The sequence below is a fragment of the Gopherus evgoodei genome, chromosome 3 (assembly GCF_007399415.2).
Source record: "Gopherus evgoodei ecotype Sinaloan lineage chromosome 3, rGopEvg1_v1.p, whole genome shotgun sequence".
In the NCBI taxonomy this organism is placed as follows: domain Eukaryota; kingdom Metazoa; phylum Chordata; order Testudines; family Testudinidae; genus Gopherus; species Gopherus evgoodei.
The window spans coordinates 13,021,693-13,039,841 of NC_044324.1; the positions used below are offsets into that span (position 1 = coordinate 13,021,693).

The window sequence follows — 18,149 nt, forward strand, 5'->3', positions numbered from 1 at the left end:
AGCTCTTTCAGTGAGTTCAGCTCTTAGTAGGGGAGCCCTGGTGCAGATGCACCATTGGCTCAACATGAATTCAGCTCAGCAGTCTCTAGATGGACTCCTAATGGAATCAAAATTAGCTCTACTCTTTAACATTGGAGAGAGGAGGATGTGCTGTTGGTGCCCATACCATCAGGTATACACACCAGTCCCCAACCTTTCTCAATTCACTGGGTTTTGGAACCCATGTCCCTTGTCTACTTAATTTAGGTTGAGTCATTTCTGTCATAAAGCAGTCTCATAGTTCCTCATTCACATAATTAGGGTGACAGCACTTTTTTTTCCTCCTGCCCCAATAACAAAGAAATTGGGGATTCCAGCTGTCAAAATAACCATCCCAGGCTGCCGTGGGCTTATGCTAGGTGGGGTGGGTGTGCCAATGCAAATACCTGGAATTCCTTTCCACACTCCCTGAGATTCTTTCCACACTCCCCATAATTCACCACCAGATGTTAGGGTAGAGCTCATCCTGACTCTGCTTACATTTATAAAACCATATAGACCGCACAACGTCACACCCGCCCAGTGTCAGGGCTGAGTCAACATGCTTGAGACAGCGCCTCAATGAAGGCCCCAGCATAGGTGACCTTTCCCTGATCTGTAACCTTTCCCTTTCCTAACTCCTGAAGAAGGGCTGGCTTCCCTTGGCGCGTCTGATTCCAGCCCGCTCTAGGCTCCTTTCCCATCCCACACTCCAGAGCGGCAGGAGGCAAGTGTCGTTTTAGCCTTTGGCTGCTGCTCTCATTTGTCATCCCATGAAAATTGCCTCCATAATCAGGTTTGGACAGGAAGAGGCCACCACAGAGTAATGATACGGGAGAAGCTCTTGGCAGAGGGAGGTGATGCAGGCGACAGCGTTTCTGCAAAGCTGACGCAGAGGTTGGCTCGCTTGGCAAGGGTTGGAAACGCCAGGTGGGCCTTTGCATAAATAGCATCAGTGGGCCAGACCCCCAGCTGGTGCAAAGTAGCTGAGCGCCATCGACTTCCTCGCAGCTCCTCCCGGCTGAGTGTGCAACCCCATCGAATCCCACCCACCTGAAGGGTTCGAGCAAACCCTTTCCAATGCTGGCTCCACTTTCTCCTCCCCTTGTTATGCTCCAGCGATGGCTGGCTGCTCCAGCGCTTTGGAAGGTTTCCCGCTTATTCAGCGCCCATTACAAATAGTCATTCACTGGGCATGTTCGTTGCTTATAAATTACATCTGGGAGGAAATCAATAGAGGGAGATGGATGGGAAGCTGCTGCTGCCCCCACTGGAAAGTTTAAGCAGCATGGAAATGGCTCCTGCCCCCGGGGGCCAATATTCACCCCCCACTTTGCTCGGTCTTACCAGGGACGTGGTCTGGATCATGTCTGTGCTCAGCTGTGCAGATCCCGGTGCCCATCCCCAGTGGCTGATCTGATTGCAGGGTCAGACCTGCCTTAGCCATACCATAGACACACGGTAAGAAAGGCAGAGGGGAGAGGAAGAATCTGCCCCAGGTTTAGGGTCAGGCAGATTCTCATGCTTCAGAGCTTCCGCTGGTCGCCTGCAGGGTCAGGAAGGAATAGTTTCCTTGAGGAAGCTCTCTGCACCTGGCAAGGTCGGACCCTAATGAACAAAGCAACAAGGGGAGAGGCCATAGATTCCAAGGACCATTGTGATCATCTAGTCTGACCTCCTGGGTAACACAGGCCAGAGACCTGCCCCTCGATAATTCCAAGAGCAGATCTATTAGGAAAACATCCAGTCTTGATTTATAAATTGTCAGTGATGGAGAATCCACCCTGACCCCTTGGGAAGTTGTTCCAGTGGTTAATTACCCTCCCTATTAAAAAAATTACAGTTATCTCAAATCTGAATTTGTCTAGCTTCAATTTCCAGCCATTGGATCTTGTTAGATCTTTGTCTGCTACACTGAAGACCCCATGATTAAATATATTTTTCCCACGTAGGAACTTACAGGCTGTGATCAAGTGACCCCTTAATCTTCTCTTTGTTAAACTAAATAGATTGAATTCTTGAGGCTGTCATTAAAAGGCAGGTTTCTAATCCTTTAATCATTCTTGTGGCTCTTCTCTGACCCCTCTCCAATTTATCAACATCCTTCTTGAATTGTGGTCACCAGGGCTGGACATAGGATTCCAGCAGCAGTCGCACCAGAGGTAAAATCTCCTCTCTGCTCCTGCTCAAGATCCCCTCTTTTAAGTATCCAAGGATCTGTTCTGGCCACAGCATCTCACTGGGAGCTCCTGTTCAGCTGATGATCCACCACAAGCCCAAAATCTTTTTCAGTGTCTCTGCTTCCCAGGATAGAGTCCCCTGTCATGTAATGTGTCCTACAGTCTTTGTTCCTACATGTAGACATTTACATTCAGCCCTACTAAAATGTGTATCGTTTGCGTGTGCTCTGTGCAGCAAGCTATCCAGATCGCTCTGTGGCAGTGACCTGTCCTCTTCATTATTTACCTCTCTCGCAATTTTTGTGTCATCTGCAAACTCTATAAGTGATGAGTCTATGTTTTCTTCCCGAGCACGGATAAAAATGTAAAATAGTGAAGGGCCAAGAACTGATTTTTGCAAGACCACACTAGAAATACACCTGCTCGAAGTGAAGATTCCCCATTAGCAATTACATTTTGAGACCTATCAGTTAGCCAGTTTTTAATCCATTTAATGTGTGCCATGTTCATTTTATATTGTTTTACTTTTTTAATCAAAATGTGGAGGTACCAAGTAAAATGCCTTACGGGCGTCTATTACATCCATGCTATTACCTTTCTCAGCCAAACTTGTGAGTGCAAAGTAATGTACATTGGAAAACGTAATCCCTACTATACATACAAAATGGTGGGGTCTAAATGATCTGTTCCCATGCAAGAAAAAGCTGTTGGAGTCTGTCAGGGTTCCCTCCCCACTCTGAACTCTGGGGTACAGATGTGAGGACCTGCATGAAAGACCCCACCAACCTTATTTTTAACCTAAGCTTATTTAACCAGCTTCAGTTAAAAACTTCCCCAAGGCACAAATTCTTCCTTGTCCTTGGACAGTATTGCTGCCACCACCAAGGGAGTTAGACAAAGATTCAGGAAAAGGCCCATTGGGAGTTCCTGTTTCCCCGAAATATCCCCCCAAGGCCCTTCACCCCCTTTCCTGGGGAAGCTTGAGAATAATATACCAGCCAAATGGGTAAACAAGATGAGCAAGATCAGACCCTTGGGTTTTTTAGGACACTAAAAACCAATCAGGTTATTAAAAGCAGAACTTTATTATCAAGAAAAAAGTAAAAGCAGCACCTCTGTAAAATCAGGATGGAAGCTAATTTTACAGGGTCATAAGATTTAAAACACAGAGGATTCCCCTCTAGGCAAAACTTTACAGTTACAAAAAGCAGGGAGAAACTGATATTACTTACAATTTTTGTAATCTTGGATGCTTATTTCAGGTAGGGTTTTAGGAGATGGTTTTTCCTGCCCTGGTCCCTCTCTGTCCTGGAGAGAACAACAAAGAGAGCACAAACAAAACTTCCCCCCACAGATTTGAAAATATCTTCTTCCCTTATTGGTCCTTTTGGTTAGGTGCCAACCAGGTTATTTGAGCTTCTTAACCCCATACAGGTAAAGGAGGGATCTTATGCTACCCTTAGCTGTATGTTTATGACAGAGTCATGGTTAGTTCTCTGAAAACATCCGTTCAATGTGCAGCAGCAGTCAAGAAAGCTCACAGAATGTTAGGAACCATTAAGAAAGGAATAGATAATAAGACAGAAAATATCATAATGCTACTATATAAGTCTGTGGTACACCCACATCTCAAATACTGTATCCATTTCTGGGTGCCCCGTCTCAAAAAAGATATATTAGAATTGGGAAAAGTACAGAGAAGGCCAACAAAAATGATTGAGGGTAAGTAACAGCTTCCATATGCAGAAGACTGGTGCTTAGAATAGAGATGACTAAGGGGGGATATGCTAGAGGTCTATAAAATGATGACTGGTGTGGAGAAAGTGAGTTAATGAAGTGTTATTTACTCCTTTATGGAACACAAAAACCAAGGGTCCCCCAATGAAATTAACAGGCAGCAGGCTTAAAACAAACAAAAGGAAGTATTTCTTCACATAACGCACAGCCAACATGTGGAACTCAATGCCAGAGGATGTTGTGAAGGCCAGAAGTATAACTGGGTTAAAAAAAGAATTAGATGATACATTTATGGAGGATAGGACCATCAGTGGCTGTTAGTTAAAATATTCAGGGGGCAATCCCATGCTCTGGGAGTCCCTAAACCTCCAACTGCCAGTAGCTAGGACTGGATGATGGATCACTCAATAATTGGCCTGTTCTGTTCATTTTCCCTGAAGCAATTGGCACTGGCCACTATCAGAAGACAGAATACTGGGCTAGATGGACCATAGGTCTGACCTAATATGGTAGTTCTTATGTTCTATGTTCTTAATCTCATCACAAAAAGATATCAGGTTAGCTTGACAGGATTTATTTTCTGTAAACCCATGCTGATTGGCATTAATTACATTACCCTCTTTTATTTTTTTATTAATCGAGTCTCATATTAGCTGCTCCATTGTCTTCCCTGGAATCAGTCAGGCTAACTGGCTTATAAATACCCGGGTCATCCCATTTACCCTTTTTAGCTATTGGCCCAACATTAGATTTCTTCCAGTCTTCAGGAACTTCCTCAGTGTTCCAAGACTTATTGAAAATCTACATTAGGGGTCCAGCAAGCTCCTCAGCCAACTCTTTTAAAACTCTTGGACCCACTGATTTAGAAATGTGAAACTTTTGTAGCTGCTGTTTAACGTCTTCCTGAGATACTAGTGGAATGGAATGAGTGTTATCATCATCTTATATTGAGGTTGCATTATCTGCTTTTTTCCCCAAATACAGAATAGAAATATTTATTGAACACTTTTGCCTTTTTTACATTACTATTGACAGTTCTGCCATTTCCATCTAGTAATGGACCAATACCATTGTCAGGATTTTTTTTGTTCCTAATATGCTTAGAAAACTCATTGTCCTTAACTCTGCGGGCCATGGATTTCTCCATGTGTTCCTTTGCATCTCTTATCATTGTTCTACAATACATAGCTTCTGATTTATTTTTATTACTCTCAACTTCCACTTTCTTTCTTTTCTTATATATTCAAAAGATGAAAGGTCAGGACTTTAGCTGGTGGAAAGGTATGCCAGCTGGGCATCTGACCCCATTGATTTAAATGGAGCGGTGCTTATTTACCCCAGATAGGGATCTGGCCCCATTGAGTTCAGCGGAGCTTAATCAGTTTTTACCAGCTGGGGATCTGGCCCAAAATGTCTGCTAATGCTAAAACCGACTAACAGCTCTTTCTATGGGAAGAGGATCCGTTTCAGACAATTTGGTTTCCAGAAAAGTATCATTATTCACTCACTTAACCTAGAAGAACTGAAAGCACAGACCATCCCCCATGTTCCTATCTCTCTCTTCCCTGCAGTCTTTAAGAAGGTCAATTCCATAGCTGATGACATCAGCTCGGCCCAGACTTACTATGAGAAGAAGATCGTGTCTGTCCAGGAGAACCTCCAGGAGCTCGGTGAGTGTTCTGATCCCCATGGAGCACTGGCCCCATTATATCTCCTGATCACGGGCTGCGATCCCTCAGGCAGTAGAGTAGCCCTTGGAGTTAAGGGATTTTGCGGGGTCACTAGTTGGATGAGATTAGGGGGGTTGGTGGTCAGGGGAGGCTGCTGTTTGCTCTAGCAGATGGAAGAGGGCTGCTGCAGGGAAGGTCTCACAGAGCCTTCAGTGTGAACCTCTATCCTGACTGGAGCAAGAACTAAGAGAAAGTCTGGTGGGGAGGAGGAAAGGCCTACATCTCTCCCACAATATCCTTGTACAAGTTCCTGTAGGAAACATGGGAAAGCTGGATCATAATAATCCTGAGAACACTCTATGGGTCGATGGGAAAGTGTGTTCCAAAGGCAGGTTAAGTATCACTATCCTTGTTTTACATGTCGGGGAAACTGAGGTACATAGCAATTAGGTGACTTGCCCAAGCCTGTGCAGGGAGTCAGTGTCAGAGTGGGGATGACTGAGAATCCAGGCAATCCTGGTTCTTGGGCCTCCCCCACTGGAGAGATCTGTAGTTCGCCTACATGTGGCTTAGCAGTACCTGTGTGCAACTATTAGGAATAATCCCAGAGCACATGGGGAGAAGAACATGTTGTGGAGAGAGCCTCGCAAACACCGGGGTCTAGTCTGAGGGGGAATGTGTCCATTCTCCACAGCTGACTTGTGCGTCTTTGCTTGGCACACAGCATGACGGAGCTATGTATCTCATTTAGATCAGAAATCCTTGGGGAACTGCTCCTTCTGCCATGACACAGGGCAGCTGTGGCAGGAGATAAGCAAGTTGCAGGAAGAACTGGAGGAGATTCAGAAGATGCTCTTGGTCCAGGAGATCCTGCTGGATCGGACCTCGCAGAGGTACCAGCAGCTCTCATCCACTAGTAGTAAGATCACCAGTGAGATGGATGGCTGCTCGTTCTCCATCCGGCAGGTCAACCAGACCTTGGGGCATTTCCTAGCCCAGGTGAGAGGCTGGCAAGCAGCCACCTCGGCACTGGATGACTCCCTAAAGGGACTGCTGCAGGAGCGGTACGACCTCAAGGCGATGGTCGAGCAGATGAACTTCACAGTGGGGCAGACCTCAGAGTGGATCCATGCCATCCAGCGGAAGACAGACGAGGAGACACTGACTCTGCAGAAGATGGTGACCGATTGGCAGAACTACACCCGGCTCTTCGGGAACCTGAGGGCCACCTCCTCCAAGACCAGCGAGCTGGTGAAGAGCATCCAGGCCAGCATGAGCTTGGCCTCGCAGAGGATCAGCCAGAACTCAGAAGGCATGCATGACCTGGTGCTGCAGGTGATGGGGCTCCAGCTGCAGCTGGATAATATCTCCTCCTTCCTGGACGACCACGAGGAGAACATGCACGACCTGCAGTACCACACCAGGTACACGCAGAACCGGACGGCGGAGCAGTTCGAGACCCTGGAGGGGCGCATGACCTCGCACGAGATTGAGATCAGCACCATCTTCACCAACATCAATGCCACAGACAGCCACGTGCACAGCATGCTCAAGTACCTGGATGACGTGCGGCTCTCCTGCACCTTGGGCTTCCACTCCCACGCCGAGGAGCTGTATTACCTGAACAAGTCTGTCAGCCTGATGCTGGGCACCACGAACCTGCTGCGGGAACGGTTCAGCCTGCTCAGCGCCCGGCTGGACTTTGACATCCAGAACCTGTCCATGATCATGGAGGAAATGAAAGTGGTGGATGTGAGGCATGGGGAGATCCTGCGCAACGTTACCATCTTACGAGGTGAGTTGCATGTGGGTACATCCTATCCGGGGTTTGAACCAGGGACTGCCAGCGGTAAAGGACCAGGCCCCTTGGGTGGAAGAAGTAGCAAGCTCATAAAGCTCTTCTGTGGTAGTGATCCACGTGAGTGTGTGTGCATTCACCAGGGAGTCCAGAGGGGAAATTGAGGCAGCAGACCAGTGACCCAAAGCGAGGAGCTAGCTCTTGTATGTATCTGAACTGGAGGATTTTGACTGCAGACAGGGGCTTTTGGAGGTATCTTGAGCCGCTGGTTCTGCCACAAAGTATCTCAGGGCCATGATTTCAGAAACGATGAGTGATCTTTGGTGCTTGATATGAGACCCTTGAAAGGGCCTGGTTTTCAGTGGCGGGGAGGGGGCTCAGCGCTTGCAGCATTGCAGGCCCCTCTATGGTGTCTCCATCGAGGCTAACCGCTGTGATGTGCTCGGCCCCAGGCAGCTGGGGTTACCGCTGCTGTGGGTGTCACACCTAGGAGACATCAATTAAGAGGGAAACCATGACCTGCCAGCTCCCTGGTGAAAACAGGGCTGGAGTTCACACGTCATAGAATAGAATCATAGAAGCTCAGGGTTGGAAGGGACCTCAGGAGGTATTTAGTCCAACCCCCTGCTCAAAGCAGGACCAATCCGCAGCTAAATCATCCCAGCCAGGGCTTTGTCAAGCCTGACCTTAAAATCCTCTAAGGAAGGAGATTCCACCACCTCCCTAGGGAACCCATTCCAGTATTTCACCACCCTCCTAGTGAAATAGTGTTTCCTAATAGCCAACCTAAACCTCCCCCACAGCAATTTGAGACCATTGCTCCTTGTTCTGTCACCTGCTACCACTGAGAACAGTCTAGATCCATTCTCTTTGGAACCCCCCTTCAGGTAGTTGAAAGCAGCTATCAAATCCCCCCTCATTCTTCTCTTCTGCAGACTAAACAACCCCAGTTCCCTCAGCCTCTCCTCATAAGTCATGTGCTCCAGCCCCCTGACCATTTTTGTTGCCCTCTGCTGGACTCTCTCCAATTTGTCCACATCCTTTCTGTAGTGTTTGTAGTGTCATCCTTCTTTATGTGTGTCACAAACACACATCACATTGCACCTCCAACACCCCTCTCCTCTCTACGCCCATATACACTCACCCACACAGCGTAACACACACATCGCAATGCATCTCCACACCCAACCCTCTCTCCCCTTCACACCCATATACACTCATCCACACACTGTAACACACACACATCACAACACATCCCCCCACACCCATGCACCCTCTCTCCTCCACAACAACGTACACTCACCCACACACTGTAACACACACATCAAAATGCATCCACCTACACAATTCTCCTTCCATACCCACCCACCCACACACACACACACATATCACAACACATCCCCTCACACCCAACCCCCCTCCCTTCAACACACACACTTATCCACACACCGTAACACACACATCACAATGCACCCCTAAACATACTGAACCCCCTTCTCTCCACACCCACCAATCCACACTCATACATCATCAGACACACACAACACCTCCCCACACCCACATACATCCACCCACACATCACAACACACACATACATCACAGCACACCCAACACCCACATACATCCACCCACACATCACAACACACACATACATCACAGCACACCCAACACCCTACTTCTTCCACACCCTCATACACAGACTATGTATTCAGTTGTTTCTCCCTCCACATGATAGGGGGTTGCTGCTGGTCGGGGCTGGGGTGTGCCAGCAGGGGCAGCGTGGGGGTGGCTTGCATGGAATCCCCTGCCCCCCCATTCTCTGGCTAGCCAGGGCCTTCACTCCCAATGCAGCTGCTCAAAATGCCCAGAGGACAACACTAACCCCGGGGTGCTGTGATGTGTGGGGGTGGGGGACAGCTGTGCGTTGTGATGTGTGGATGGGAGTTGGTGGATGTGGGTGAGGGTGGATGGAAGTGTGGTGGGAGGAGGGGTGCTGTGATGTGTGGGGGTGGGGAACGGCTGTGTGTTGTGATGTGTGAGTGTGTGTTACGATGTGTGGATGGGAGTTGGTGGATGTGGCTGTGGATGGATGGGAGCGTGGCGGGGGGAGGGGTGCTGTGATGTGTGGGGGTGGGGGACGGCTGTGCGTTGTGATGTGTGGGTGTGTGTTACGATGTCTGGATGGGAGTTGGTGGGTGTGGGTGGATGGGAGTTGGCAGGGGGAGGGGTGCTGTGATGTGTGGGGGTGGGGGACGGCTGTGCGTTATGATGTGTGGGTGTGGGTGTGTTACGATGTGTGTATGGGAGTTGGTGGAAGTGGGAGAGGGTGGATGGGAGTGAGGTGGGGGAGGGGTGCTGTGATGTGTGGGGGTGGGGGACGGCTGTGCGTTGTGATTTGTGGGTGTGTGTTACGATGTGTGGATGGGAGTTGGTGGGTGTGGGTGGATGGGAGTGTGGCAGGGGGAGGGGTGCTGTGATGTGTGGGGGTGGGGGACGGCTGTGCGTTGTGATTTGTGGGTGTGTGTTACGATGTGTGGATGGGAGTTGGTGGGTGTGGGTGGATGGGAGTGTGGCAGGGAGAGGGGTGCTGTGATGTGTGGGGGTGGGGGACGGCTGTGCGTTGTGATGTGTGGGTGTGTGTTACGATGTGTGTATGGGAGTTGGTGGAAGTGGGAGAGGGTGGATGGGAGTGAGGTGGGGGAGGGGTGCTGTGATGTGTGGGGGTGGGGGACGGCTGTGCATTGTGATGTGTGGGTGTGTGTTACGATGTGTGGATGGGAGTTGGTGAGTGTGGGTGGATGGGAGTGTGGCGGGGGGAGGGGTGCTGTGATGTGTGGGGGTGGGCCGCTGTTTCCCTCTTAACTGGCGTCCCGTACTTGTGGCATGCACCACAGTAGCAGCTATAACCCTGACTGCCCTGGGCTGAGCAGATCACAGCGGCTGGAGACCTGATCTGGGATCTGATTTGCCAAAAGCGCTGAGCCTCCACCCACGGGAAAGCAGCCCCTTTAAAGTATCTCATGTCCTGCACTTATCGCTTTTGAAATCTCCACGCTGAAATTTTAGTGGCAGAATCACTGGCCTGAGAACCACCCAAAAGACTGTGTCTGCAGTCAGAAACTTCCAGTTCAGACGTGTACTAGAATCAGATCCCCACTTCAGGTCACCTATCTGCTGCCTCAGTTTCCCCTTCTGTGCACCGTGGTGAAAGCCGCCAGACTCAAACAGCGCAGGTCACATGCCCTTGGCCAGCGTTAGCTGGTTCTGAAGTGGCTGGCACGTGTCACACCCTTGCTGCTGACTGGCAGGGACTTAGGAGATATATAGTCATAGCCACTTTCTTCTGCACGGACCATTTATAACAGGGAAGAGGGGCTGGGGGTGGCCGGGGACAGGGCTTAGCAGAGACGGAAAACCCCCATGTCAGGGAGTGGTACATGCCAGCTACTTCCCAACCAGCTAACAGCAGCAGAGACGTGTCATTTGGGGTGACCGCAGACGTGTTCTGTCCTTGCCCAGGGCCATTCACTTGTCCCACATCCAGAGCCTATTCCTTTCTCTAAGTCTCTGCGGCCTCTGCCTAGGACACAGGGCGCCTTAGGTCTAGTTTCCTGGAGGTGACATGCATGAGCCTAGCGTGTGCCTTCTGACTTCCAGCCTGATAGCCCAGAGCCCTGCTACAGGAGGGTCTGGGGAACACCCGTCCACTAGAAACTGCTGGAGGCCCAGCAGCTCATTTCACTACATCATTGCTTATCAGAGACTGGAAATCCTTTGGGGAGCGGGTGATAGTGCCAGGCCTTGCTGCTGAATCCGTGTCTTCAGGGCCGATCCTGATGGCAAGGCTAGGATGCCGGGACAGCTCCAAAACCAGCAAGGGCCTGGTTTCCCGTCTCTGAGCCGGGAGCCTGGTTATGAAACATTGTGATGGTCGCATCTCCTCCAGCAACATTTCAGTCCCGTTATAAGAGGGACAGCAGTGCTGTGAGCCGGGTCCCCGGCCCCCAGACCTGTCTGCTTTGGGGTCCCCAGCATTGCCACCCAGAGCAGCTCCTCTGGGCCGCCTGGGGGCCGGGAGTGGGTGTGGGAAAGGTGGAGGCTGAAGGCTGCTCACCTGCAGCAGGAGGGAGATACCTGCACAGGTTTCCAGCACACTGACAGGTACCTTGGCGACAATACAAGCAAGCAAGTTTTGCGTTTCCAAGGGCTGTGTAGCACATGGAGAAGAGGCACGTGTTAAAACAGCTGGGCGTGACCCCTGGAGACCAGGATGGGGCAATCTTGTCAGGGCCGGAGATTCTGTTCCAAGCCCAGACCTAGATCCATGTGGGTTTGAAACCCAGCTCTGAATTCTGAAGCCAGGGCCCATTTCAGGTCTGCAGTGTCTTGCTCTGGGATGAGAGGGGTCTGACCCACACAGGAGTGCTATAAATAACACTATCATCAATATCCCCCACCCCAGCAGCTACAGAGCCCTCCCTCCCCATCTCCTGCCCTCCCTACCAGACAAGTGCCTAGGCCCAGTCTCCCACCTCAAACCTTCCCCAGCCTAGTCACTGTTCCCCCAGCTGCACATGCAGAGACTTCCAGACCCCACCTCTCAGCTGTCGCATGTTCCCCATTCCCTGCCCCAGCTCTCCTGCCTCCCCCTGCTGCCGAGCCAGGCCCCCTCGCCTACAGAGGCTGGTGTGTGAGCAGTGAGCCTGGGTGCCTTTTGGAAACCGCTTTGGGAACCTGCTGGGCGAAAGTCAGGGCACAGGAATGACTTTAGCCGAGGACCACTGAAATGCAGCCACCTCTGGGATGGAGCACAGCAGCTGGTTGGCAACACACTGCAGCAAGGGCAAGAGAAAGCTGCAGGATGGAGTATAGAAAGGGAGAGCATTGCTCACACTGGAATTTGGCCATGACGCCTGGGTGCTCCAGCCATGAAACGCACCGGGGAACCACCCATTGACATCCCATGTTAGCTAACCCCCCTCTAGCAGCATGTTGCAGTCCAGAGACAGAGTGTGAGTCTATTGCTTAGAGGTGAAGGGGGAGCAGGGGTTAATCCCAGCTTCCTAAGAGCAGGAAGCCTCCCTGGCACAAACACACCCCGCTGTCCTGGCTGCCATTCCTGTTATGGAAAAAGGGAGCAATCCACAACGAGCTGTGGATCTGGCAGGGCCAGGCAGCAGGTGCAGCTTCTCCCACAAAGCCCCTGGCCTCAGACAGTGCCTAGCTGTGTGTCCCTCTGCAGGCAGGGCCACTGGTGTCAACACATGATGGCATCTCTATTGGGCAGGGAGGGTAAACAGGAGGCGCTGGCAGGGGACAGACACCTGGCGCCTTCCCTTGGCTCCCGCTGGTGGAATTCTCCACGTGGTCCCCCAGTGCTGCCAGTCAATTCCACAACAGCCTCCCCCAGCGGAGAAAAGACAATTCCTCAGACACCAGCCGCTTCCTGGGAGCTGGACGATTAACCCCAACGATTCCGGCAGAGGGTCAAGCCGCTCTCCAAACCCTGGGCAGGGAGCAGGGGCAGGAAAGATGCATCCTCCCCAGGCTGCCCCTCCTCTGTGACATTGAGCAGGGTTAGGACAGGGTAGGCATCTCCCACATGATTGGTGCCCCGTAGGGTGACCAGACAGCAAGTTTGAAAAATCGGTACAGGGTGTGGGGGGTAATAGGAGCCTATATAAGAAAAAGACCCCAAAATCGGGACTGTCCCTATAAAATCGGGACAGCTGGTCACCCTAGTGCCCCGGGACTGTGTGGGCAGGTGTCAGTGGACATTGGTTCTTTGTGGCCTTAATGTGTCACCTGCCTCGGGTGGGAGGGGTCTCCAGCTGCCAAGCTCCGTGCTATCCAGTGGCATGTCCCCTGGAGGGCAGGAGGACCACTCAGGCTCCCACTGCCAGGCCACTGTAACCAAGGTAACACTGGTTAACGATGTGCTGTCCTCCTCACCTGTTCTTCTCCCGTTGCCTGGCTACTGTAACCAAGGTAACACTGGTTAATGATGCTCTGCACTCCCGACGTGTTCCTCTCCCATTGCCTAGATACTGTAACCAAGGTAACACTGGTTAGTGATGCTCTGCATTCCCCCTTGTTCCTCTCCCATTGCCTGGATACTGTAACGAAGGTAACACTGGTTAATGATGCTCTTTGCTCACCACCTGTTCCTCTCCCATTGCCTAGATACTGTAACCAAGGTAACACTGGTTAACAATGCTCTGCACTCTCCTCTGTTCCTCTCCCATTGCCTGGATACTGTAACGAAAGTAACACTGGTTAATGATGCTCTGTGCTCACCACCTGTTCCTCTCCCATTGCCTGGATACTGTAACCAAGGTAACACTGGTTAACGATGCTCTGCACTCCCCACCTGTTCCTCTTCCTTTGCCTGGATACTGTAACCAAAGTAACACTGGTTAACGATGCTCTGCGCTCACCACGTGATCCTTTCCCCCCAGGTGTGCCTGGCCTTCCTGGACCTAGAGGACTCAAAGGCGACATGGGAGTGAAGGGACCCGCAGGAAGCAAGGGGGAGAAGGGCGACACCGGGGGCCTGGGCTCTACCGGCCCGCAGGGCTCCAGAGGACCTCCAGGCATCCCAGGCCCTCAAGGCGAGAGGGGACCGATCGGCGTGAAAGGCGTGCCGGGTTTTAAAGGCGCTAAGGGCAGCTTTGGGCAAGCTGGGCTCAAAGGACAGATGGGCCTGAAAGGCGACATAGGCCCTCAAGGGCCGGAGGGAGCTCCGGGGCCGGTGGGGCCAGCAGGGCCGCGAGGGAAGCCAGGGATCCCAGGGAAGCCAGGGTCTCCAGGCCAGCTTGGCCCACCGGGTCCAAAGGGAGACCCTGGCGTGCGTGGGCCCCCAGGCTTACCGGGGCCACCGGGTGTCTAAGCCAGCCCCACCCGCAGCCCTGCCCTACGGGATGCTGGCCCAGCTGGAATGGGGAGGGGAGATCTCTGCAGTGCTGAGTGAACGTGCCAGCTGGCCAGAGGCGCATCCCAAGCCCTATCACTAGCATCCCCCTGGGAGATTCAGCCGGCGATCCCAGCAGGAAGTCCGACCCCCCGCACCGCTCCCGGGACGTCCTGCCTGAGCAGAGCGGCTGGGATCCCCGCTCGCTGTTAGGACCTGGATCCATGCTGACCTGCACAGCGCACCCAGCAGGCAGCCCTCCCTTGTTCATTCACATGCTCTCAGAGACAGCCAAGGGCAGCACGGCCCCTTGGATGGGAAACCAGCGCTGTCCACGTCCTGCCCTTCCCTTTCCAAGAGCCTGCTTGTACCTGTTTGACCCAGACATGCGGGGCTGTTTGAAAGGCAAAGAGCTAAATCTCTGTGTGTCAACGGGAGTGTGTGTGTGAGAGACTGTGCTAGGCCTTGCCAAGAACGCCCTGGGCTTTGCCCTACAGCTGGGCACAAGCAGGCCTACCATGTCTCTCGTTCCCTGGCAGAGCCTCTGCGTTTTGCTGCCTGGCACAGACCAACGTGCCTCCGGCCGCTTCATTGCCTTGGTTTCCATCATCCACTTCTTTCCCTGCATCCTCTGCTCCAGCCCTCATTCACTGCAAGTGGGTCTGCACCGTGCTCTCATGCCACACCTGCTTGGGCTGTCTCTGTGTATTCGGACACGTTGATTCTCCCTCCTGGCCCACATGGCAGCCAGTTGGGTGTGGTCCAGATAGCCTCAGCTGCTGGTACCCTTTCAGCTCCGGGTGCGCAGAAACCCATGGCACAATCACCCCCGGTTGTCAGTTGCTACCGGTGTGGTGCTCTGTTCTTGTCTGATGATGATAACAGTGCGTGTTCCCTCTGTGTGCTGCCCCAGCTCTGCGCAGATCGCTGACACAGCAGACCCCGAGAGAACCCCCAAAGACACAGACTCTAGTAAGATACGAAGGAACCCAAGCCAGGTTTATTATCAAACGAAGCACAGTAATAGTTTCCCATAGACTCTACAAGACATACAATGAATTTGTGCCCCCTGGCAATGGACCAGCTCAGTCAGTGACGGGACTCTCCACTGCCCCATAGGCTGGCCAAAGATGCGCACTCTGGGACCTACTTTTATACAGATTACTCATCCCTACAGACGTATTGAGGTACAGCCCCTTGGCTCATTAGGTGCTGTCTCCCCTTTGATCATGTTGTTCCAGGCATACAGATCTATCCATAATGCTGTCCTGTCTCTAAGGTGCACCTGCCTGTTCCTTGTTATCTCTATGGAGTGTCCTTGTAGCAGGCTGTCCAGGGTGCCATCCTGGCACAAGTTCCTCTTATTAGCCCTTATGTGTGAACGCACTTGCTTCTAACAACCCTCTTCTCGCTAATTTCTGTGAGGGAGGCCTTCCTCTGGCTCACAGCCCAGCTTTTGCTTAGCAATGCCTGGAAGAACTTTGGTTCAGGCTTCACGCCTCAGACTAGGCCTCTGACACAAGAGTTTATATTTCAGGGCCTCATCTTACTACACCCACCATCTCCGCTGGCACCCTCACTGGCTGCTTGCAATAGAGGGGCCAAGGATCGAACGAGCCCTGGAATCCCTGCTCCCCCCGAAGAGGGCTCTCTCCAAGTCAAGATCGAGGGATTTGGGGAGCAGACACTGTGCCCTAGGCAGCCAAGCCCACAGCTCTGAATTCACGTTTATAACCTCCAGCCCCTTTGCATCGAGAGCCCCTGAGAAGGATGCTGACAGATTGCAGCGGGGTCAGAGAGGAGCCATGACTGATTAAAGGATCAGAGAACATGTGCTATAGTGAGAGACGCAAGGAGCTCGATCTGTTTAGCTTCACAGAGAGATGGCTAGGGGTGACTTGATCCCCGTCTGTACATATTTAGTAATGGGCTCTTCAGTCTGGCAGAGGAAGGTCTAACACGACCCAGCGGCTGGGCGTTGAAGCGAGACACATTCAGACTGGAAAGAAGATGTACAGTTTAGAAAGTGAGGGTAATTAACCATTGGAGCAACTTACCACGGGCGGTGCTGGATTTGTCATCAGTGCCATTTTTAAATCACAATTGGGCGTTTGTCTAAAAGCTCTGCTCTAGGAATTATCTGGGGCAGGTCTCCGGCCTGTGTCACGCCGGGTGGGTGGGGAGGAAGGCATCAGACTAGATGATCACAGTGGGCCCTCCTGGCCTTGGGATCCATGAAAAGCTCCTTTGACAGCTACAGAGGCCCTGGGTGACTGCCGAAAGCCACGTGCTGAGCCAGTGGTCAGGGTGGAGTTAGAACCGAAGCCCCCGACTCAGTGCTAGACCGGTGGCTGATCGAGAGGGGCACGGCTCCCTCTGTGGTGGGGCTGAACAGCTCAGCTCATCGCTGTTCAGGAATTGTCACGGTCTGGCAGAAGCTGGGTGGGAGTCAGTGAGAATCTAGGAAGGGGTCACGCAGCAAGTCAGCACAGCACAGCTGGGAACCGAATCCCGGTCTCCGGATTCCGGCTGTGGGAAGCGGCAGCACCTGGCAGTGCTGCAGGACCTTGCACCCAGCGGTGGGAGCCAGAAGACCGGGGTTTCACAGGAATTGGCAGACTGGCTCAGCCCTGCGGCCCAGCTAGCCCAGGGTCCTGGCTCAGGCAGCAGAAGCACTAGATGTTTCAGAGGAAGGTCTGAGACCCCCCCCCCCGCCTTGCACAGCTGCTGATGAGGGAGAATCTGCCCCTGACATAGGGCTAATCCCGATCTCTAACAGTTAGGTAGAAGGCTGGATATTCCTGTTACCCATAGACATGCCCAAATCCACTTTGACTCATGCTAAGTTTTTAGCCTCAGTGACCTCCAGTGGTAGTGAGTTCCACAGACTAATTGTGCCTTGTGTGAAAAAAATATTTTCCTTTTATCAGCTTTTGAATCTGCCCCCTTCTAATTTTCTTTGCGTGTCCCCTTGTTTATGTCTCATGAATCAGGGAGAACAGAAGCTCTCGATCTCCCTCCTCCAGATGAGTCCTCATCCGTTCAGCAATCTATCACCATGGGGTCAATGACTAATGGAGCCTGGGGGCACCAGGCTTGGGGAGAGGGGGGCTTTACCCGGCTGCAGAGCTGGAAAGTACTGGAAGGAACAGGAGGCTAGTGGTGGGGAAGGAAGGGGAGGCCTAGAGGAGAGGCACCATGTGGATTTTGGGGAGCACCCTGGGTGGTGGGGGAGGCTGAGCTGTGGGGCCGGGGTCATGAGCCAAATGAAAGAGGAAGTGTTTGGGGGGAGACGGAGCTGGGGAGCAGTCTGGCCAGGGGGCCTAGAGGTGAAGCAGGCTGGGGGAGGTCTTGGGCTGACTCGGGAGCTGGGAGGGATTGGGAAGAGGAGCGGTGAAGAGGCTGGGGAGACCCTGGAGCTGAGCCCCTGACCGGCAAGCGGTCCCAGCACCGCACCAGGATGACAGGCCCAGGCCCTGCCTCTGTTCAGCCACGGGGCCCACGGTTTGTGGCAGGCACAAAACTGTGGGCAAAACGGCCTCCCAAAGGCCCGTGTGAACACACACTCGGCCTCACTGTCTGAGCCAGCCCTGCCTCAGAATAGCCACTGCGTTACGGTTCAGACCCTGCCTCTCGTGCGCCGAGCCTGGGCTGGCGCAGGCACCTACCTGCAGGACCATCCGCACCCCATCCCCTGGCCTGCCGCAACCCCCCAAACCCATTCAAAACACCAGTGCTCTGGGGAGTGCCCGGTCTGGCTGCCACCCCTGTGCCAGGCCCGAAGGAACCAGCCCATAGACAAAGTCCCCTGCCCTTGGCTCTGGGCACAGGTGTGG

General features: G+C 52.5%; 1 protein-coding gene across 4 annotated transcripts in view; it reads left to right on the plus strand.

Annotated features, from left to right (window-relative positions):
• The window catches only part of SCARA3 (scavenger receptor class A member 3), a 39,153-nt gene extending 21,617 nt beyond the window's left edge, over positions 1 to 17,536 (plus strand). For all 4 annotated transcript variants that reach the window (XM_030555096.1, XM_030555094.1, XM_030555095.1 and 1 more), the window contains 3 exons: positions 5,507 to 5,605; positions 6,357 to 7,400; positions 13,862 to 17,536. In XM_030555096.1, the coding sequence (XP_030410956.1) occupies positions 5,507 to 5,605; positions 6,357 to 7,400; positions 13,862 to 14,292 (1,574 nt within the window). In that variant the 3' untranslated portion in view covers positions 14,293 to 17,536. The remainder of the gene's footprint in view (positions 1 to 5,506; positions 5,606 to 6,356; positions 7,401 to 13,861) is intronic.
• Positions 17,537 to 18,149: the final 613 nt, after the last annotated feature.